The sequence below is a fragment of the Geotrypetes seraphini genome, chromosome 12 (genome assembly GCF_902459505.1).
Source record: "Geotrypetes seraphini chromosome 12, aGeoSer1.1, whole genome shotgun sequence".
Taxonomy (NCBI): Eukaryota; Metazoa; Chordata; class Amphibia; order Gymnophiona; family Dermophiidae; genus Geotrypetes; species Geotrypetes seraphini.
This window is the reverse complement of record NC_047095.1, coordinates 63,711,717-63,735,288: the sequence shown is the minus strand read 5'-3', so window position 1 is coordinate 63,735,288 and position 23,572 is coordinate 63,711,717. Positions and strand designations below refer to the sequence as shown.

The window sequence follows — 23,572 nt, the reverse complement described above, 5'->3', positions numbered from 1 at the left end:
CCAGGGTTTCAAGACAAAGTAGATAAAGACAGGTTGTTCACCCTCTCCAAGGTAGGGAGAACGAGAGGGCACTCTCTAAAGTTGAAAGGGGATAGATTCCGTACAAACGTAAGGAAGTTCTTGTTCACCCAGAGAGTGGTGGAAAACTGGAACGCTCTTCCGGAGGCTGTCATAGGGGAAAACACCCTCCAGGGATTCAAGACAAAGTAGATAAAGACAGGTTGTTCACCCTCTCCAAGGTAGGGAGAACGAGAAGGCACTCTCTAAAGTTAAAGGGGATAGATTCCGTACGAATGTAAGGAAGTTCTTCTTTACCAGAGAGTGGTGGAAAACTGGAACGCTCTTCCAAAGACTGTTATAGGGGAAAACACCCTTCAGGGATTCAAGACAACGTTAGACAAGTTCCTGCTGAACAAGAACGGGCGCTGGTAGGGCTGGTCTCGGTTAGGCTGCTGATCTTTGACCAGAGGGCCACCACGTGAGCGGACTGCTGGCCATGATGGACCACTGGTCTGACCCAGCAGCGGCAATTCTTATGTTCTTACGTTACAGCTTGGGCTGCGTAAATCCAGCAGTTATAGATGTAAGTGGCAAAAAAACACCTATGTGCTCTTCTATAAGGGCCCACAGAAATGACGTGGCGTGTAAATACAAGGGGTTGTTCAAATGGGAGTGGAAAGGGCTGAGTTGCCATTCACACATGCTTCTTATAGAATACACTATGCTAAAAGATGGAATTTAAATATTTATTTTTTCTTAGAGGCAATAATTTCACAATCTTCTCAAAAAAACACCTCTACAAAACTCCCGGTTAAATAGCCACCTAAAAGAGCTACTTCTTATCTTTATCTTATTATCTCCACCGCTTCAATAAACTTTCATAGCGGTGAGCTTTACCTGGTAATATCGTCACTGGCTCAGAGTGAATTTAAATCTTTCTACTAATTCTTAGATTAATTTTACCATACATTCGATTTGAAGCACTTAATTTCTTTTAAAGTGCTCAGTATTTTATTTTTTCATAATAAATAAATAGATAGGTTATGAAAAATGCGCGTCCAATTTCATTTAAATCATGGACTTATCTTAATGAAGTTCTTCTTTCAGCTTTATTTTATGCGCATTTTAGGAGTAACGGACCCAACATGTTTTGCGTCTTGCTTTATGAAGGGTCCTCCCGTTAGTGCCGGCGTCAGCCACCCCACCAAAAATTCTCGCAGCAAATCCTCCTAAAACGCACTTAAAATAAAGCTGAAAGAAGGTTGAAAGAAGAACTTCATTAAGATAAGTCCATGATTTAAATGAAATTGGACGCGCATTTTTCATAACCTATCTATTTATTTATTATGAAAAGATAAAATACTGAGCACCGAGCACTTTAAAACAAATTAAGTGCTTCAAATCGAATGTATGGTAAAATTCATCTAAGAATTAGTAGAAAGATTTAAATTCACTCTGAGCCAGTGACGATATTACCACATAAAGCTCACCGCTATGAAAGTTTACTGATGCGGTGGAGGGGTGGGGCTGAGGCTCAAAAAAAATGATATAACGATAATAAGTACCTCTTTTAGGTGGCTATTTAACTGGGAGTTTTTTTGAGGTGATTTTTGAGAAGATTCTTACAGAATACAGAAACTTATACAACAACTACGATTTATTATCTTGTATAGCGCTACCAGAAGCACTACACATTGTACACGCAAGACAAAAGGGGAGTCAGAAGAACATACACACCCTTTCCACGTTTACTGTGCCTGCTCTCGTGCCAGGTCTACGGCCTGTGGGCACTTCAATGGACGGCACCAATATTGCTTAACGCTAGTATTCTATAACAGAATCTGGATGCCATCACAGAATAGGCTCTCAGCACATGGCATCAGAGGTCTAGAAGGAGGCATCCATTTTAAGAATTTGTATTATTCATCTGAGAGGCTTCGATTTTTGTTTCTGTTTGCTTTCAAGTGTTTATTGCACCTTTTGCATCCTTACACTTTCAATAAAGCATATTTAAAAAAATAAAAAAAAAGCATTTTGTCCTAAGTATTTTAGTAGCATTTTTCATATTAGCTATTTGCAGCAGGAATTAGCCCACATTAACTATCAGTGCATGCAAACTCTCATATTATATTCTCTGGACGCGTTAGCATTTAGTGCGTGCTAAATCGGTTAGCACGCCTTAGGAGCCCCTTAGTTTCTTGGCACCTTTATTGTCTTGCAGGTTTATTCCATTGACTGCAAGCCTTACCAAAGCTATCCTACAGAGGTTCCATCAAAAAATAAAAATAATTTCCACATGATACAATAAACAGTGGGCAACACAGATTACTGTCACGCTATAACTGGGGCAGTAATCCATTGCTCAATGACAAATTTCACTCTCTCTGTCAGTGCCTGAGTTGCAATTGGCACTGACAGAAAGGGTGACTTTAAAAAAAAAAAGGTGCAAGCTATCTGCACTGGTCCCAATCTTACTTTCCTGGCTGCCTCCCTGATATTTGGCCCTCCCCACGTCATGATGTAACCAGGACCAGTACTGGCTCAAGCCCATCAGCCAGATTCCCTCCCTCCTCCCCCCCCCCCTAGTCCAATTGGCTCACTCTTCCCTATTTAATATTATCTCCTGGTGTCTACTGCACCCTCCCCCCCACACACACACAACCAGAATAAAAATTAAAAAAAGAAGTCCCTGGTGTTCTGGCACCTTACTTTGACCATCAATCAGTGGCATACCTAGCATATGTGACGCCCGGGGCCCATCATTTTTTCACACCCCCGTAATCAATATGAAAAATATGATTTTTAGTAACAATCCACATATCGCACAAGAGTGTACCTAGGAAAAGGCAGCATCTTAAACACTGCAGTGAGCACTAGAACACCAACACATACATTGTAAAACTAAACAAGTCATATCCTGCAGTCAATTGATCCTGCAGTCAATGCCAACTGTAAACTATGTCCTTTTCATACACACAGAACAGAGATACACCCTCGCCCAATATAGAACAATCACAAACTAAAAATAGAAATATGTAGACAAAAGTTAAACTGAACCGCCAAGAAACCAGACTCTGCATACAATGCAACACCACAACACCACAGAAACAATGACACATGTCCCCTAATACTGTGCAAAATATAAAGCCAGTAGATGTAAATTTGAAAAAATGATACATAACAATCACCACTTTACAAATTAACAATAGAAATAAAACAAATAATGACAAATAAGAAAGTAAGGCCACAAAAAAATCTTTCTACCTTTTGTCATTTCTGCTTTAATCATCTTCTCTTCTTTCTATACAGCATTTGTCCTCTCTTCCTTCCATGCAACATCTGCACCCCCCTTTGTCCCTTCCACCCAGCTTCTGCCCTCTCTCTCTACCCCTTTCCATCTACTGCCCACACTCTCTCTGCCCCTTCCATCCACTGTCCATTCTCTCTTCCATATGGCATCTTCCCTCTTTCTATGTCCCTTCAATATTGTGTGCCCCTTCTCTTCTTTGTACATGATTCATTTCAGCTTCAACCCCTCTCCATTTTTCTGCCTCCACCCCCTCCCCTATGCTTTGGCATCTCTCTCTCTCTTCTCCTTTCCTTCCTTCCTTCCCACACCACACTATGACCTGGCATCTGTCTCTTCTCCTTCCAACTCCCCCTCCCCCTCCATTATCTGGCATCTCCTCTTCTTCCTTTCTCTCCCTCCCTTCTTCCTTCCTTTCCCCTGGTCTTGCATCTGTCTCCTTCCTCCCCCAATGCCCTGGTATCTCTCCCTCCCCCTCCGTGGTCTGGTATCTCCCTTCCTTCTTTCCTTTCCCTCCTTCTCATGGCATCTCTGGTTTCTCTCTCTTGTCTTCCATCTCTCTCCTTCCCTCTCTGCTGCAGCAGCATTTCTCTCTCCCCCCTTGCCTGTGCAGCAGCATTTCTCTCCCCACTCCCTTCCATGTGCAGCAGCAACATTTCTCTTTACAGCCCTGTGCAGCAACAGTGTTCCTGGACGGTTCCTTGCTGCAGACGGTTTTCAATTCAAAGTTGCGGGCGTCAACACCTCATGCGATCCGCAGCAGAGTCGGAAGCCTTCTCTGACATCGTGATGTCAGAAGGAACGCTTCTGACGCAGCTGACGGCTGCGGCTTTAAACAGAAAAACCACCGTTGCAGGGGAGCCGGCCAGAAGCTAAACATCTGCCGGAGAGAGCACAAGTTGGGCCGCGGACGCCTCTGAGCTAAAGTTTACTGCTGCTGCTGTTGCTGGTTAAGGAAAGCAGCAGTGTCAGAATAGGGAGGGTGGCTGGCTGTGCACCCCTTTGGAGCATGCACCTGGGGTGGACCACCCCCTCCCTTGGTACGCCACTGCCCCCAATCCAACTCCCACCCAGATCCAAGTACCTTGAAGGAGGCAGGAGTGATGGTCCCTTGCTTCTATCTCTGGGCTGACATCTCCAAAATGGCAGCTCCTGTCCCACGCGGTGCATCCTGGGATACACTAGGCAGGGCCAGTTTGCCATATAAGGAAATTTCTACATTGGCCCCTATGTGGTTGTGAACCTGATCTTTTTTGTTTGGGAAGATGCTCGGCATCCCTGCCCCTCCCAAGCCGACACGGATTTCTGAACATAACACAAATGATCAGCCTGTCTGCAATATCCTTTTTAAACAAACTGCATTAATATAAAATGTTAACCCACATGGAGATATACAACTCGGATACTTATGCAAACATATTTTCTTTCCAGGATCCACTACGGGTTGTACAGTAGGAAGTCTGACTTTTAGAGAAGGGATTGTTTTCAGTCTGATTTCTAAGCGCTTGACAGGGCAATTGTTGTAAAATGCTATTTTGCAGAACCCTCTGCTGGGGGCTATCCAAGCAATGAAATCTTCTATAATTCTGTAAATGAATCCTTTTCATTGTAACCACGCAAATGTGTCAGATATTAAAATCTGAAAGGTTTTCTTTAATGACAGCTACGTCTATCGAGAAATGCACAGACAAGTGTAGGCGTAAAATGACATATTATAATTATCAATAGAGGAGAAAAAAACCTCTAAAATTAATTTTTCAGGCAAAACATATAATTTGCCTTTAAAACTGGTAATGACTTTTTTTCCCCTGTTAATGGAATTTGCAGTTTTTGAAAGCTGCAGTTATATATTCCTTAGCTGAACGTTCTGCAATTAGTTTTTAAAGGTATATTGAGCTGAAGGCTAAATGCAGTCTGATGTAATGTCACTTTTTCAGAAATGAGTCATTTATGGGTGCAATGGGCTCTGATGACTCTATTTATTAACGGAATATACTGTATTTGAGATCATACATAAAATAACACTTTTATTATTTATACTCATTTCAGGGAAGCTGTTACGCACAATGTACGGCAAAGCCTCCAAGAAAGCAAACAGAATGCCGGGTATCATCAAAAAGGGTATCACGACCAGGACAAAGGAAGTCATCATGCCGCTGTATCGGGCAATGGTGCGCCCTCATCTGGAGTACTGTGTCCAGTACTGATCGCCGTACCTAAGGAAGGACATGGTGGTACTTGAGGGAGTCCAGAGAAGGGCAACTAAATTGATAAAAGGTACGGAAAACCTTTCATATGCTGACAGGTTGGAAAAACTGGGGCTCTTCTCCCTGGAGAAGCGGAGACTTAGAGGAGACATGATAGAAACCTTCAAAATCCTGAAAGGCATAGAGAAGGTAGACAGGGACAGATTCTTCAGACTGTGGGGAACCACAAGTACTAGGGGTCACTCGGAGAAATTGAAAGGGGACAGGTTTAGAACAAATGCTAGGAAGTTCTTCTTTACTCAGAGGGTGATGGACACATGGAACGCGCTCCCGGAGGTTGTGATAGGGCAGGGCACGCTACGGGGGTTCAAGGAAGGTTTAGATAAATTCCTGAAGGATAAGGGGATTGAGGGGTACAGATAGATTTAGAGATAGGTTATAGGAAAAGGTAGGGACCACTTAACAGGTCGTGGACCTGATGGGCCGCCGCGTGTGCGGACTGCTGGGCGCAATGGACCTCTGGTCTGACCCAGCGGAGGCAACTCTTATGTTCTTATCTAAGGCAGTGTTTTTTAACTGCCGGTCCATGGACCGGTGCCGTCTGCAGAAATTTCCTGCCGGTCCACAGGGCCAGCACATGCATCGGGACCTAGACAGTGCTCTTCAGCCGCCGGTCCACAGTGCGATCGATGAGACATTGTACTTCAATAAACATCAATAAACTTACTTACCCTACTGAATCTACTATGAAGGTTTTGGGTGTAAAACTAGAGCAGGGCCTAACCCTGAAAGACCAGGTGGACTCTTTGATTAGAAAGGGGTTTTTTACTCTGGAAACTTCGGTCCATTAGATCACACTTTGATGTGTCATCATTCAGAAATCTGGTACAATCCCTTATACTGAGCCAACTTGATTACTGTAATATCGCCTATCTGGCAGTTTCCCAGAAGAATATGCAGCGATTATAACTGGTGCAAAATGCGGCGGTCAGTCTGATTTTGGGGTTGAAGAAGTTCGATCATGTAACTCCTTCCTACCGACTCCTGCATTGGCTGTCGATGGAGACACGTGCAAAGTTTAAGTTTGGATGTTTTTGCTTTAAGGTTCTGTTCGGTTTAGCCCCTAAATATATAACTGACCTTTTCTCTTTCTCAACCAACAGACATAAGAGAAGCTCACACTTGAATTTTGTTTCTCCACCGGTTAGAGCAGGGGTCCCCAAAGTCCCTCCTTGAGGGCCAAATTCAGTCAGGTTTTCAGGATTTCCCCAATGAATATGCATGAGATCTATATAGGTGCATGCACTGCTTTCAATGCATATTCATTGGGGAAATCCTGAAAACCCGACTGGATTCGGTCCTCAAGGAGGGACTTTGGAGACCCCTGGGTTAGAGGATGTAAATTTAAAAGACATCATCAACTTCTTTTCTCACATCAGGCAGCATTATGGGGTAAAGATCTGGAACAACTACTTAGGCTTACTAATACTTATGGGGAATTTAGGAGACACCTATAAACATATGTGTTCCTGAAGTATTTAGGTAACTGATCTGTACAATCCTATTCCACCATAACTGATCTCTAGAGCTATTAGTCACTAGTTTTCAACTTTGTTAGTTCTACTCAATTTGTAGCATTTTTAATCATTGTAAACTGCATAGAACTTCAGTCCTGTGGTAAATAAACTGTTATTATTATTATTATTATTGTCTTCGGGCCGGCTTCCTCTTTCTCAGTGCTGTAGTGCACAAAGCCGTGAGCAGAGGCTCTTACATGCGTTGTGCCCTGAACCGGAAGCCTTCTCTCTGACGTCGCAACGTTAGAGGGAAGGCATAAGAACATAAGAAATGCCTCTGCTGGGTCAGACCTGAGGTCCATCGCGCCCAGCAGTCCGCTCACGCGGCGGCCCAACAGGTCCAGGACCTGTGCAGTAAATTTCTATCTATACCCCTCTATCCCCTTTTCCAGCAGGAAATTGTCCAATCTTTTCTTGAACCCCAGTACCGTACTCTGCCCTATAACGTCCTCTGGAATTGTATTCCAGGTGTCCACCACACGTTGGGTAAAGAAGAACTTCCTAGCATTTGTTTTGAATTTGCCCCCTTTCAACTTTTCCAAACACCCTCTTGTTCTTTTATTCTTTGAAAGTTTGAAGAATATGTCCCTCTCTACTCTCTCTATGCCCTTCATGATCTTGTAAGTCTCTATCATATCCCCTCTTAATCTTCTCTTTTCCAGGGAAAAGAGTCCCAGTTTTTCCAATCTCTCAGCGTACGAAAGGCTTTCCATCCCCTTAATCAGTCGTGTCGCTTTCCTCTGAACTCTCTCGAGTAATGCCATATCCTTCTTAAGGTACGGTGACCAATACTGGACGCAGTACTCAAGATGTGGACACACCATTGCCCGATACAGATAAGGCTTCCAGATAAGGCGCGGAACACGCGAGGAGCTGCTAAACACGGCTAAACACTGCAGCACTGAGAAAGAGGGAGCCGGCCCGAAGATAACACCGGGGGGGGGCAGGCCAGAAGGCAAGGCAGAGCATGGAGGGAGGGAGACAACAACGGTAGGGAGAATGATTTTATTTTTAATTTAGTAATTGATTTACATCTGCTGTCTGTTCAGGAAGAAATGCATTTGTTTCTATTTCTCTGGGGTTGTACTGCATGTAGAGTCTTGCATCTTAGGGTTTGTTTGTATATATTAGTACTTTTAGTTTTTGGTCTTGCATTTGCATGGGGTTATCTGTAGGAATGAATGTTGAAAAGCATACAGTGTGCTTTGTGTAGTTTAATTTTGTGGTTAACCATTATGTGTTGTTAATACAATTATATTATGTGTGTATATATGAAAAATAAATGGTGTTACAATTAGTACTATTATGGGGGCGGGGTCTGGGGCGGAGATTGGGTGGAGATGGGCGGGGTCTGGCCCACGACTTAGCCCAGTGTTCTTCAACTGCCGGTCTACAAAATAATTTTTTTATTTCCTCCAGTCCATAGGAATCAAAAGGTTGAAGGACACTGATCTAAGGGGTCCTTTTATTAGCGAGCACTAAAGATTAGCACCCATAGAATATAATCGATGCTTTAGCATTTAGCGCACCTTAATAAGAGGACCCCTAAATGACACGTTGGGGGATCAAATTTTCTAACTTCTGGGACACTCCCTATGACCGCAGAAAGAAATGGTGGGAGTGATAAACAAACAATGCATGACCTTGCATTTCTTATCATTAAATCTTAGCTGCCAAATTTTAGACCGTTCTTCAAGCTTCGATAGGCCCTTCCTCATCTTCTTTACACCATCAGAGGTGTCCACTCTACTGCAAATTTTGGTTTCATCTGCAAAGAAGCAAATCTTACCCGACAGCCCTTCAAAAATATTGCTTACAAAAAGGTTAAATAGAACAGGCCCAAGAATAGGGTTGCCAGATTTTCCTTAAGGAAAATGCAGACCCCCTCTGCCCAGTTCCACCCATCTCCGCCCTAATCCCGCCCCCAGGCCTGTCCTATCCCCGCCTCCGCTGCCTGCTCTTGTCAGGCAGGGAGGACATCCACGCGAACGCTAAGAGATGACATCACGCAGACGCGCGCGCGCGCCTTTGATGTCATCGTGTGACAGCTCTGCTCAACACAGCTTTTCAAAACCCAGACAAAGCGCCGGGTTTTAAAAAGCCATCCGGACCCCGGACATGTCCTCAAAAGGAGGACATGTCGGGGGAAATCGGAACCCTACCCAAAAACCCTACCCTACCCAAGAACCAAACCTTAAGGCACACCACTGGTAACATCCCTTTCATCAGAGAGATCTCCACGTATGCAATGTTGCTATGGTCTAACCTACACATAAATAAAGCATGTATTAATGAATAAAGAGATTTGCTCTAATTCCTCACAAAGCTGTCTCTCCTTAATCTTAAAATTGGCTGAATAACATGATCTCAAAAGACATGACTAGAGCTGATATACAGTAAACCCCCGCAAACTCACGGTTCGCAAATCACGGACTCAGTAATTTGCGGTACAGTGCTCCCCCACGAATTCACAGCCAGCGGTTCGTGGTCTTGGTCATTCGTGGTATTTTCTGACCACGAATGACCGGTAGGAGAGGCAAGAGATGGGAGCCGGAGCAACATTTCAGCTGCTACTAGATAGCTATGCGGCTCCAATTAGGATATCCTTTTTTGTTGACCGATATTTATCACCAACACAACAGGGGTAGTTCTATTAGTGGGCATCGTTGACACCTGCGATGTACATATAAACAGTAGGCTTTATTCTATAAGGTATAACATGCAATTGCAAGAGGGGAGTGTATGTGGGCGGAGCATCAGTAGCCATGGATGTGTCACCTAGCAACACGCGTGTCGATTGAAGCGCCTAGTCATTGACTTGGTGTAAGTGATCCCACCCAACCTTTGGCTTTCCAAAGTGTGTTACACTTCTATAACGAATTAGGCACACCTAAGCGCCATTATAGAATTGCCGCTACGCATGCTCCATATTGTGGTGCCTTCTTCATGGAGCCACCTTATAGAATCACCCCTCCCCCTCCCCCATGGATAGTGGCTGACTATCATAAGCTATCAGAAGAGTTAGATAGAGCATCGGTGTTCCATCCTTGCTCCGCCTTGGTGCTTTTTGGACAATGGCAAAGTGGTCTGTAAGAATATTAATCCAGTTATTAAAATTCTAGGAGTATATTTAGATCAAAGTCTCCTTTTCCCTATGATATAATGTTTATGTTTATTTAAGATTTGATCTACGGCTCCTGCATTTTACTGACCTAAGCGGTTTACAATGTATCAAACTAAAATGAAATTAGGTGCTTAAGAAAAACGACCCTTTCTGTCCCGAAGACTCACAATCTGGTTAAAGCTGGCTTTTTAAGGATGCTTTTAACTGAGTTATTCGAATTCTATATAATTAGGAGACTCTACAGCGGACTAACAGTGCTTTTAAGTGAAAATTGAGCGGGTAACCTTTTCCCATCCTATTGTTTCATTACCTATATATGCCCTTTTTACTTGTTTGTGAATTGTATTTAATCCTTTTTTTTTTTTTTTTTTTTTGCTTCTTCTGTCTGTTTTGTCAAAAGTTGTATTAATTGTCTGGTTTAATCAATGAGTTTTTCTTTTTTTTTTACCCTAATTTTATCGTTATTTGTAAATCGCATTGGATTATGATTTTGCGATCAAATCAAATTTTTAAATAAACCTGAAACTTGATAAATAAACTTAAAGTACCTGATAAACTAAAAATATGTAATAACAACATAAAATACATTTCCAAGATCAAAAATCAAAGAAATAGAAAAATGAAAGAAGATTAAAAAAATTGAAAATAAAATAAAACAAATTTAAGAGATAGAAAAGTCTCTGAAGCGGCCTGATAACAAACAGTCATATAAGTGCTGTTCCTTTGTCTACATGTCATAAAAGGCAAATATATACTGTTTATTAAACATAAACATAAAATCAAGCACTGTGATACGTTAGTAAGCAAATCGGCATTGTAGGCTGAAAGGAAGAGACACCGCAGGGAGCGAGACCTACCGTATGTTTGGTATAGAAGTCAGAGGTTTCTCCACTAAACTGTTGTTCAGTTTGTAGTAATCGAGAAAAGTGCGAGCCACGTTCCTCCCCAACTTCATATCTGAGATTTTAAATTAAGGAGCACCTTTGAAAAGGATACAAATGCAACATGTACACAGTAAACATAAGAACATAAGAAGTTGCCTCTGCTGGGTCAGACCAGAGGTCCATCGCGCCCTGCAGTCCGCTCCCGCGGTGGCCCATCAGGTCCATGACCTGTAAGGTGATCCTTGTCTAAATCATTTAATCCCCCTTGTCCTTCTATCTATACCCTATCATATCCTATCTCTACCTCTATCTATATCCCTCAATCCCCGTATCCTTCAGGAATTTATCCAATCCTTCTTTGAAACCCGGTAGTGTACTCTGTCCTATCACAACCTCCGGAAGCGCATTCCAGGTACCCACCACCCTCCGAGTGAAAAAGAATTTCCTAGCATTGGTTCTAAACCTATCCCCTTTCAATTTCTCTGAGTGCCCCCTTGTTCTAGTGGTTCCCAATAGGCTAAAGAATCTGCATGAGCATGAGTCGAGTCTCTTTCATTTGAAAGGAAGCTCTGAAATGAGAAGGCATAGGATGAAGTTAAGAGGTGATGGGCTCCGGAGTAATCTAAGGAAATACTTTTCCACAGAAAGGGTGGTAGATGTGTGGAACAGTCTCCCGGAAGAGGTGGTGGAGACAGAGACTGTTTCTGAATTCAAAAGGCCTGGGATAGGCACGTGGGATCTCTCGGAGAGAGATAGAGATAATGGTTACTGCGGATGGGCAGACTGGATGGGCCATTTGGACTTTATCTGCCATCATGTTTCTATCACTCCTATCTTCCCTGATGAATCCCTCACATACAACCTGCCTCTCCCATCTCCCAATTCAGCCTGCCACCATCACAAATCCCAACACCCAACCCCTTGAACTAATCTTGAAGATCCCATCCAATCTGGCCTCATCCCACAAAGTTTCTTCCTCTTTCTCTCTGATCAAGTATAACACCACTTCCTTCCTGAAGAACCCAACAATTAAGGCACCCCCCAGGATTTTAAGGCCTTGATCCTTACCACATTCCTGTTAAATATTCTCTTACCATTCTAAAAGGGCAGACTAGCAGACAGCATCTGAACACTACAACCCTCTATCAAATGATGTCACCCAGCCACAGTTCACCGAGTATTACAACATGTTATCATTTGATAGAATGCTACAGTGCAAATGGTAGAACCCTAATGACTCTCCTGCAAGGCCAGCGGAGATGTCTTTTCAACCAATACTGAAGTCTTTATTGAAAATTATTGTCCCAACAAGGAGCCAAGTTTTGGCATATTTGGACATGCCTTCCTTAGGGGACACTCGGATTATGCACAATACACTAGAGTAAGGCACTCTTGAGTAGACAACGCCACAATGCACGAAGGATGTCGGGCGGGGGGGAAGAAAGGTGTAGGGCTCCACAACTCAGGTGATCCTGGCAGAGGGAATCCCTATCAGCTGAGCTGGCAGGAATCCCCAAAACCAGCTCAGCTGATGGGGATTCCTCTGCTGCTATCAGACAAGATAGTTGGGTGCGTCTACAAAACTTGCTTTTGTGCGTTTTTAATGTGGATGTTTTTATTTTTGAAAATGGCCAAAAAAGACAGATGTCCTAAGGACCAAAACTTATACATAGGTTATTAAACAAAAAATAAAAAAGATAAACATCTGGCAGTTTTGAAATTGGCCATTTTTTTTTCTGCTGGATTTGTGGATGTCTTGCCCAAAACAACCAACCTTAGACTTAGACATCCTATCGAAAATGCACCTCTTAGCTATGCGGGTGCCAGCAATGAATATCGCTTAGCACTTCTATAAATTCCAGAGTGGCACTCCTACCAATCTCAGCTCTGCTCCGATTTACGCTTCCCGCCCCCCCCCCCCCCTCCCCCAACACACATCCACACCCCCGGTTCTTTTTTTACATGCTTGGAGTCAAATGAGTGTTGATGATTAAGAAGGATACAGCTAAAGGGGACAAGCATTCCTTTAAGAGCCAGGATGGTGTTCCATGTAGGAGTAAACCCTATGGACTAACTGAACCAGTCATTCAATACCAACGTGGGAGAGTTGAAAAATGTGTGAAAGAACTACTTCCTCCAGAAGTCAGCAGGAAAGAGGAAGAGGTAAAAAGTGACTCAGTTCTCCACTAGAGGGAGTACATAAGCTACCCACAATAGAAAACAAAATCCCCTTAGTTTATTGTTTCATACAACTCAGAAAATAATTATTGACACACTTTTAGCTGTGTGATAAGTTTAGATTTTGCTATATAAATATGAAAGACATTAGATTTACCTGTGAAAATATATCTGAGCACAAAAATGCAATTTCAAGAAGAACTGAGAAATAATTTAGGGCTCCTTTTACTAAACTGCCTGCGTTAGGGCTTTAACACTCGGAATAGCGCATGTTACAATGCCGCAAGCGCTAGACGCTAACGCCAGCGTTGAGCTGGCATTAGTTCTAGCCACGTAGCGCAGGGTTAGCGCGCGCTAAAAACGCTAGCGCACCTTAGTAAAAGGAGCCCTTAATTGTTAGGGATGTGCAAAGGGAAAAAAAAAAATCGTTTGGGGGCCATTTTTGAAAGGTTTTCACAATTTGGGGATATTTTTCAGTTTGTTTCACACATTTGTTTTAATAATTGTTAATCCAGGTTTTTAAAAACATTTTTAATTTGTTAATAAACCCAATGTGCATTCATTCATAGATTAAATCCATTTAATACTCACTAGATTTTTTTAAGGCACACTAATTAATCAAGAGCATGTTAATGAATGCACACCTTTAATAGCTGTTCTGGGAAATGGCGATTGTTCTGAGGTCTGCTGACTGGTATAAGATAAACTGGTATTCTGAAAGGATTACCGTAATTATATTAGGTTACCATTAAAACGAGAATAGTGTCATTGTGATTGCCCCTTCTACAGCTGGAGTGTATTGCTTTGCTATGGTTTCTTCAACGGGAATAATATCACTGAAGAAAATAAAGCATTCAATAGCAATCCAGCCCTTAGACGTGCGAAGCACAAATTGTTTTCAAGTGGCTATTATTCCGCGTCTCTGTTTGCCATCCAGTCAGCTTCTACAACCCCAGTGTAAATGGAAAAGCTTAATCTTCCTCACAGTTCAATTTACCGTTTTATGATCGGGTAGACCAGGGGTAGGCAATTCCGGTCTTCGAGAGCCGGAGCCAGGTTAGGTTTTCAGGATATCCACAATAAATATGCATGAGATAGATTTGCATCTCAGGAAGTCAGTGCGTGCAAATCCATCTCATACATATTCATATAAATTTACAGAACTTTAATCTGCTGTACACACAATAATGTACTGTAAATGCATTACTGGTCATAGCAATGTAAGCTTGAAAGAGGGCTACAAATCCCCTTCATAAAGGATTGTGAGAAGTACACTTTTGATGCAAGGCGCTGGTAGCCTCTTTGTAATTTTAGGAGGCTTTACATTATCATTATGTATGTTATATTGATGTTTGATTTGTTGTACTGTATGTGATTCTGTTTGTGTATGTACTTTACTGTGACCCACCTTGGGAAAGGCAGGGTATAAATAAAGAAATACAAATTAAAGGTGACAACTAAGAAATAGGTAAACAATGAGATATGGCAATCAGCCACCAGGTGGCAGCAACATATATTACCATCTAAACATCTTCCTTTTTTTTTCTTGAGCTATGCACAACTTCCTATTGTAAATGGCCTTGGTGGATTTGAGTGTCAACCACTGTAAGTGTGTACAGGACTTTTCTGCACATGCAGTTGCTGATGCCTGTCTGGCGGCGGTGGGCTGTCGTCCAGCATGGCAGGTGGACTTGGAACTATGCTTCTGATAGGTGTGCCCACTGGTTTGGGATTCCCATTGATGCCGTTCTTGTGCTCTCTATGCCTGGCGGTGTACTGGAGCAGGAGGGCCACAGAGACTTTTCTGTTATTATGGTTACCATGATATAAGCCAGTTGGCATATTTTAAAGATCAGACAGGGAGGTATTAAAAAACTACAAGATTTCTAAGATGTTTTCTCAAAGTGAAAGGTCACTTGGACACACAAAGTCAGAGGCGTGAAGAAAGTACAAGAGGTTTATTACAGCATGCCGGACTCTAGTGCAGTTAACAGCCTGCCTACTAGAGTGTTAGAATCAGGAAATGCATGGACTTTTATGCCCTTTTCGCAAACTAATATATGCAAAAACTACAATTTTCATTTGTTACATCTATAACTTTCTACAATTATTATTGGTCCTAAGCCAGCACTTATGATAGGTTCAGGGATACAACTTATAGTCTTATAGGAAACTAGCTCATTTCTCTGCTTATCTAAATCTTACAGCTCTAAATGTTACATGTAAAGAAGGGCAGGGTACATCATGGCTCAAACTCTTATCTATTTAGCTTACAATGTGGTAAGGCAGGGACATACATTTTAGGCAGATGAGGTCAATAGATTGTACACTGTTTTCAGCTATGTAGGCCAGAGCAATATTTTAAACAACAGTTAACCATTTCATGACCCTACAAAAGGGTAAAGGATATCAAATGCTGGTCCTCTATCTGTAATGCTCTAAGAAGCGCTCAAGACTCAGCACGCCCAGCGTTTTGGCTGAGTTCAGTACAAAGCACAGTGATTTAAAGCTCAAGGATCAGCCAGCATGCAGCAAATTCAGAATTATTTATCTCCTTCTGGTGCAGGCCTACAGATTATTTACTGCAAATGGGCCTGCTTTGTGAGAAAATAGATTGAAAATTTTCCATTTAAGAAGCAGTGTTTTACAACGATTTAAAGGTTTCAGCAAGAGTGAGAATTAATAACCACAAGACGCTGTGTTCTTCCTGTGACTGGAGAAAGAAGGAGAAAAGCTCAGGAAAAGCCTAGGTTTTGCAGAATTTGAAACCCATACTTGTCGCAACAGAATGAAGCCAATGGGGGCTAAAATAAGCTTTAATAATGGTGAATTTCCAGTTAGCACAGCTCATTGGGAGGATGATTAATAGAAAGACCCATCCTGGGAACTAAAGAATTATCCAGCTAAATTCATATGCTAAAAATGTTTACCCCAGTCAGTGGCTATATATAGCTGCCAGAGCTGATGCTTTGAACTGACTTTTGCTTTTTTGCCCCCTGCCATACTCTCGCTTCCCACTTCCCCCCATTGCATTTCATTTATTCCTGCAAGGCACACTGGGATTGGACGCCAAATCAGCGTGTCTTCCGGGAGCGTGGCGGCAGGAAGGCGGTTCCAAGGTGCTCTGGGCACCTATCTGAGACCAGCTCCCGCAAAGGGGGAGGGCCTAAACAGCATCAGGGTGCGAGAAGGGCATCAGCGTCACAGGCTAACTGTCGCGAGGAGAGAGTGATCGCGGCAGTAGGGGCACCGCAGCATCAGTGGAAGGAAGAAGAAAAGTGAAAGATGATTCCTGTTCCCTGCCAGGACGGTAAAGCAAGCTAAGCTGGCTTCAGCTTAACCTATGGGCTGGTGACATCAGGTGTTTGGTACCCTTTAGTGCCAGTATCCTGGGCCAGAGCCTCAAACCCTGATAGCGGCCTAGTTTCACTCCATGGTTATATAGAGTATAGTTGATATAATGAAGCTATTCCTTGGAGCATAATGTGGGATATCATGTGCATATGGTTTATATGCATTGATCTGCAGAATCTTATAAGGTGATGTCTAAAGTGGACATATTGTGTTAGACTTGCATTTAATAAGCTCAGAAAAAAAATACTTTTCTTCAACGTATTGTTTTTGTTAAAACTCTTTATGGCCAGCATGAATTTTTTCTGTGTATCCTATCCATCATATTCAGCATTTCCCCTCTATGTTCTTGTCCCTATCCTCCTCCCAAATTTGGTATCTTTTTTTCTCTGTCCTATCTGGCATACCCCTCTGTGACTCTCCATGTGTCCAGTATTGTCCCTCTGTGTCCCTGTTCTTATGTTGCCTCCTGGTAGGGACATCTGGGAAAACCTGGACATGTCCTTTTTTTAAAGCTCAAGGATCAGCCAGCATGCAGCATACTGAACAGAATAGACTCGGTAGATAAGGACAGGTTGTTCACCCTCTCCAAGGTAGAGGGATCGAGAAGGCACTCTCTAAAGTTAAAAGGGGACAGATTCCGTACAAACGTAAGGAAGTTCTTCTTCTCCCAGAGAGTGGTGGAAAACTGGAACGCTCTTCCGGAGGCTGTTATAGGGGAAAACACCCTCCAGGGATTCAAGACAAAGTTAGACAAGTTCCTCCTAAACTGAAACGTACGCAGGTGAGGCTGGACTCATTTAGAGCACCTGTCTTTCACCTGGGGACCACCGCGTGAGTGGACTGCTGGCACGATGGACCACTGGTCTGACCCAGCAGCAGCAATTCTTATGTTCTTATGACTGTCTGGGCTCCCCGACAGGCTTTTCAAAACCTGGCATTTGTCTGGGTTTTGGAAAACCCCGATGAACTTTGGCTGCACATGGAGGGCCTCTGAGCATGCATGGATGATGTCACATACATCCGTGCATTCTCCAGGCCCTTCAGACGTGACCGGAGCTCGTCGCAGAAGAGAGGAGGCTTGCTGGGTGGGTCTGGAGATGGAATGGGGCAGGGTTATGTGTCCGGGGTTTTCCTTTGTAAAATATGATAACCCTATCTCCAGGGCCAGCACTTCTTCTGTGTCCCTCCTCGTGTCCAGTTTCTCTCTTCTCGCTTCTTTGTCCTGCATTCCCTGACCCCCTAACTCTCTGTGCTTTGGCATCTCCCTCTACCTTGAGGAGCGCAGAGAAAGGGGGGACATGATAGAAACTTTCAAGTACATAACGGGCCGCATCGAGGAGGAGGAGGAAATCTTCACTCTTACGGGTCCCACGGTGACAAGAGGACATCCGCTAAAACTTAGGGGATGAAGATTTCATGGGGACACCAGGAAATACTTTTTTTTTTAAATTTTATTAAGTATTTTCAACATTATTACATCCATTTAAACATAATAAGATATTGATTTCAAAGAAATTATATATTATCCAAAAACCAAATTACCCCTTAAGGCAAATATCCATCCAGCCCACAAATGAAGGAAGACATCTCATAATTCAAATAAACTAAACAACAGGTAAACAAAAATAGGTATAGAGAGAGGAAAACAAACTTACCCCCCTTCAAAAACCTATATACCTCTTAGGACGCTATATTTATAAAAAAAAACCCACACTGAGAAAAGCTAAAAACTAGTCTTGTTTCTTTCCTTTAAGAAAAAGTTCTAATTGAGAAGGTTCCCAAAATACATAATCTTTGTCTTGAACATGCAGCATACATTTACAGGGAAATTTAAGAAAAAACATTGCAGGAAATACTTCTTTACCGAGAGGGTGATTGATAGATGGAACGGTCTTCCCCGTCAGGTAGTCGAGGCCAGTAGCACGCTCGACTTCAAGAGACAATGGGACAAATATGTGGGGTCGCTACAGAGGTATGATAGAGGATAGTTTCTCGAGGGTGGAAGGGATCATGATTGGGCAGACTTGTTGGGCCGTCGGCCCTTTTCTGCCGTCATATTCTATGTTTACCCCCCCAAGTCCACAATTTCTCCCCTCTTTCCTTTTCCTTTTGTTCCAGATCTCATTTGGGAATTACTTTGCCGCAATCAGCTGATGGGTAAGGATCAGGTGCAATTCTCTAACTGGTGCCGGTTAGAGAACCAGGCAGGGTTAGGCGACTGTCCCTTAGAGTAGAAGTGATTATGTACAGGACGTCACTGTACGATTCTCAGCCGCTTCTTAGGCAGCTGCAGAAGCTGGCGTCCTATTTAGAATTTCCCCCTTAGTTTCTACCACAAAATTAGCAAGAAAGTAAATTACAGTGGAACCTTGGTTTACGAGCATAATTTGTTCCAGAAGCATGCTCGTAAACCAAATTGCTCGTATATCAAAGCGAGTTTCCCCATAGAAAGTAAAGGAAACTCGCTTTGATTCGGAGAGAGCAGGAACTCGAAGGCCTCAAGGCCCAAGGCAGATGCTCAAGGCCCAGCAAAAAGGACTGCAGATCTTTGGGCACTAGCACCGGCATGTCCTGTGCGTTGGTGCCGGAGCCGGGTGCAAGATGGAGGGTAAGTAAAGTGTTTGGGTGGGTGGGGGGTGCCGGATCGCGGGGGGAGGTGCTCGTACATTGAGGCAAGCTCGGTTTGCAAGGCATCAATTTTGCGAATGTTTTGCTCGTCTTGCAAAACGCTCGCAAACCGGTGCACTCGTAAACTGAGCTAGCACTGTATAACAATGCAGTAAGCTGATGATATGAAGCGTTGAGGCCATTCTTTTTCTGTGCATCCTGCTACTGTAACAAAACAACAAAAGAACCAGAGGTCCAACTTCGTCTGCAGTGAAAAAACAGACCAGAGCAAACAAACCAAAACTGCAGACTTGTACACGGTGCAGGCAAATTTTATTTTGACAAATAAATCTTAACTAAAAACCTTTTACCAGACGGGGAACCCAACACGGTCCGTGTTTCGGACAACCTTCATCAGGGGTCCATGGTAATAAAGGTAAAAAGAAAAATATCACAAAAAAGAAGCCTGGAAAAATAGCGTTTGGTAGCACACCAGTGAATCTCCGAAATGCACTACAAGTTCGTCACAGTAAAAAAGTTTTTAGTTAAGATTTATTTGTCAAAATAAAATTTGCCTATCATCCTGCTACTGTAACATTAGAAGGTATATGGAAGACTCTGACTGAGCTTGGAAGAACGGTCGGTTCCCCGTGAGAACTAGATTTTTAAAGATTTCAAAAAGATTAAGACCAAAATGGAAAAAAGAGTGGATCAGTGACATAAAGGACTGGAACAGGCTGAGGCCGTTCAAAATGTCTTGGTGAATGATTTTGCGAAATCGAGACTTAGGGTTCCTTTTACTAAGAGTGCGCGCTAAGCGCGCAGTAAAACCGCTAGAGAAGCTTAGTAAAAGGAGCACTTAAAGTTGCCCAGTATTTATACCCTGCTTAACCACTAAATTTAAAGCAAACCTTAAAGCCTTTCCCTTCAAAGATGCCTTTGGGGTCTAGACCTGGAGCGTGATCTGTTATAAAACATGTCCTTTGGTTTCTTCCCTCCCCCATCATTTTATTTTTTTTTATTTTAAGGAAACAATGTAACCCTGCTTGTCTTCCTCTTCTAGCCTTTGTATACTTCTCCTTCCGTATCCACGGGGGTTAAAGGCAGAGCCGACCCGCAAATATTATAAAACTGTGAATAATTTTCAGGCCGGCTCTGACCCACTCCCCGTTTCCCCCCGGCATCCCTTAAGCCTTACCTGGTGGTCTTGCGGGTTTTTGGGGCAGAAGCGATCTTCCTACGCTCCTGCCTCGTGCAGATCACTCATAGGAAATGGCTGCCGTGAGTTCCCGTAGTCTGTACCATTTCTCCCCTGTCCCTCCTCTCTTCCAGAGTATACATATTTAGGTTCAGGAATGAGAGGGCATAAGATGAAGTTAAGAGGTCAAAGGTTCAGGAATAATCCAAGGAAATACTTTTGTACAGATGCGTGGAAAAGTCTCCCAGAAGAGGTGGTGGAGATAGAGACTGTGTCTGATTTCAAGAAAGCCTGGGATAGGCACTTGGGATCTCTTGCAGAGAGGAAGAGATACATATTTAGGTCTTCCAGTCTCTTCTCATACCTCTTTTGGTTCAAACCCCTTACCATTTTCGTCGCCTTCCTCTGAACCGCTTCAAGTCTTTTTATATCCTTGGCCAGACACAGCCTCCTAAACTGAACACAATACTCCAAGTGCGGCCTCACCAACGACCTATACAGGGGCATCAACACCTCCCTTCTTCTGCTGGTTACTCCTCTATCTATACAGCTGCAGCCACCACCTTATCACACTGTTTAGATGCCTTGAGATCCTCAGACACAATCGCCCCATCAGTGCTTATCAGCCTATCACCTCCCAACACATACGGTTCCCTACACTTCTTCACATTGAATTTTAGTTGTCAGATGTTAGACTATTCTTCTAACTTTTGCAGATCCTTTTCATGGTTTCCACTCTCTCCGGGGTGTCCACTCTGTTACAAATCTTGGTATCATCCGCAAAAAAGTCTAACCTTACCTTCTAACCCTTCAGCAATGTCGCTCACATACATATTGAACCGAATCGGTCCCAGCACCGATCCTTGAGGTGCTCCACTACTCACCTGACCCTCCTCTGAGCGAATTCCATTTACCACTCCCCTCTGGCGTCTGTCCGTCAACCAGTTTCTAATCCAGTTGACCACTTTGGGCCCTAACTTCAGCCTGTGGAGTTTCTTTAAGAGCCTCCTAGGAGGAACCGTCTCAAAGGCTTTGCTGAAATCCAAGCAAATTACATCTAGCGCACATCCTTGATCCAATTTAGCGCGCAGAGAATATAATGGATGCCTTAGCACTTAGTGCGCCCTAATCTTTAGTGTGTGCTAAATTGGTTAGCGCGCCTTACCAAAAGGAGCCCTAACCAAATAAATACATCCATAAAAAGGGAATAAAAGAGCCCACTATAATAATAACTTTATTTTTGTATACCGCAATAACACAAAACAGTTCAGAGCGGTTTACAGGAGAAGAGACTGTACATTTACAGCGAAGATGCAGAGTCAGATTAACCAGGGTAAAGTAACCAGTAACAGTAACAATTAAAATTAAAATTAAAAAGTAAGATAGGTACTTAGAAATTCCCTTACTGTCCCGAAGACTCACAATCTAACTAAAGTACCTGGAGAATAACAAAGAAGTGAAAAATAGAGATAGAGGAAAAATAAGAAATAAACATTCTAACAAGACTACATTGATCTAAAATACTTTGGAAGGATGAAGAGAGGAGAGAAAGGAATATATACAATTACAAGGGAGTGCAGGATGAGGATAGTAAGATCCGGGGAAGAAGAGGTATATAGGTGAGGAAGGAAGGATGGGGTTAGAGAAATTTATCAAAGAGGTAAGCTTTGAGAGATTTTCTGAAGGATAAGTAGGATGGGGCAAGAGAGAGGAGGGTGGTAAGGCAATCATTCTTCTATAGTCCTGCTGAAAACAGACCCCCAACATACCCCCTTGCCAGGTGATACTTTATTTTCTGTTTTAGGTTGCGTGTATCCCAGCTTCGTACAATTGGGTTTTAGATGTTTACCAAAATGCTGCGCGCTAGCCGCTACCGCCTCCTTTTAAGCAAGCAGTAATTTTTCAGCTCGCGCGCTAATCTTGTGCATACGCTAAAAACTCTAGCGCACCTTTGTAAAAGGAGCCCTAAATTCCAAATTCTATAATAAGCACCATACTGTACCGGTTTATGCAAGTTTGTTGCCACCCCCCCCCCCCCCCTGAATATTGTTAGATAACTGGCTATGTGTTATTTAGCTGGCCAGGCGCTCTTATCATCCAGATAAATAACGCTCAATATTAGACCCCACCGATGCCGACTGAAGCTAGCATTCTATAACGGAATCTTGGCCTGCGCAGTTGACTCATCCATTCCTTTATGTGAGGTGCACGAGATAATCGCTTGCCTTTGCTTCAAAACCATGACAGGCTCATCCCCAGCCTATCTGTCTCATCAATTCGAATTCCCAGGCACGACTAATACACGCAGTGCCTACTTGTTCACTTTTCCATCCCCGAAGGGCTGCACCTACAAGAGATACCTCGACAGAACACGATCATTCCAAACGGAGCAAATGTTTAACCAACTTCATCTCAAACGCACTTTCGTACCAAACGTTTAGGAAGTCAATCAAAACTTATCTCTTTGACAAATTTCTCTGACCCCTATTTCAACCTGATGTCCTTCCAAAACACTTCCAGATAAATCTGACTAAACTTAGCCAAAGCCAATGTCATTTCGAAACTTCTCTGTAATGTCGCTGTCTGCAGACAGGCTCTTCTCTTGTAAACCGCTTGGAACTGTTTGTGGTATGGCGGTATATAAAAATAAAGTTATCATTATTATCATTATTAATTGCTCTCTCTACCTATTTTTTCTGGCATTTCTGGAAACAAAAGGCACCACTGCAGTTGAAAAGTGTTTCTGCATAATTTGAAAACAAAATTCCAAACTAAGGGATCTTTTTACTAAGGGTGCACTCAAGGGTCCCATGGCTGTTTTCGGGTTTGGGGTTCCTTCTCAAGGGCTACAAAAATACATTTTATTTTTTAGTGCTGGGGGTGCGTTTGGGGGCGGAGATTGGGCATACTCAGCACTAATTGGTTTGCACAAGTTATATCACCTCAGGCTAACCAATTAGAGTGTGACTGCAGGAGCCCTTACCGCCTTCAAGATGGGTGGCGACTTTCACCAGAGAGTTTCCAGCTGAACGACGTGACTGCCGCAAGACGTACTAGCGACGTACCTTTGAGAGCATATTGGCGACGCACCTCAGTGAGTGGGCTTAAAAGTGGCCGCCGGATGTTTGTTTGCTGA

At 43.0% G+C, this 23,572-nt stretch overlaps 1 protein-coding gene across 1 annotated transcript in view; it reads right to left on the bottom strand.

Moving 5' to 3' along the window:
* The window catches only part of LOC117346120 (cytosolic carboxypeptidase 6-like), a 654,038-nt gene that overhangs the window by 2,092 nt on the left and 628,374 nt on the right, over positions 1-23,572 (bottom strand). Inside the window, exon 7 of the mRNA XM_033915525.1 lies at positions 11,073-11,172. Within this exon, the coding sequence (XP_033771416.1) occupies positions 11,073-11,172 (100 nt within the window). The remainder of the gene's footprint in view (positions 1-11,072; positions 11,173-23,572) is intronic.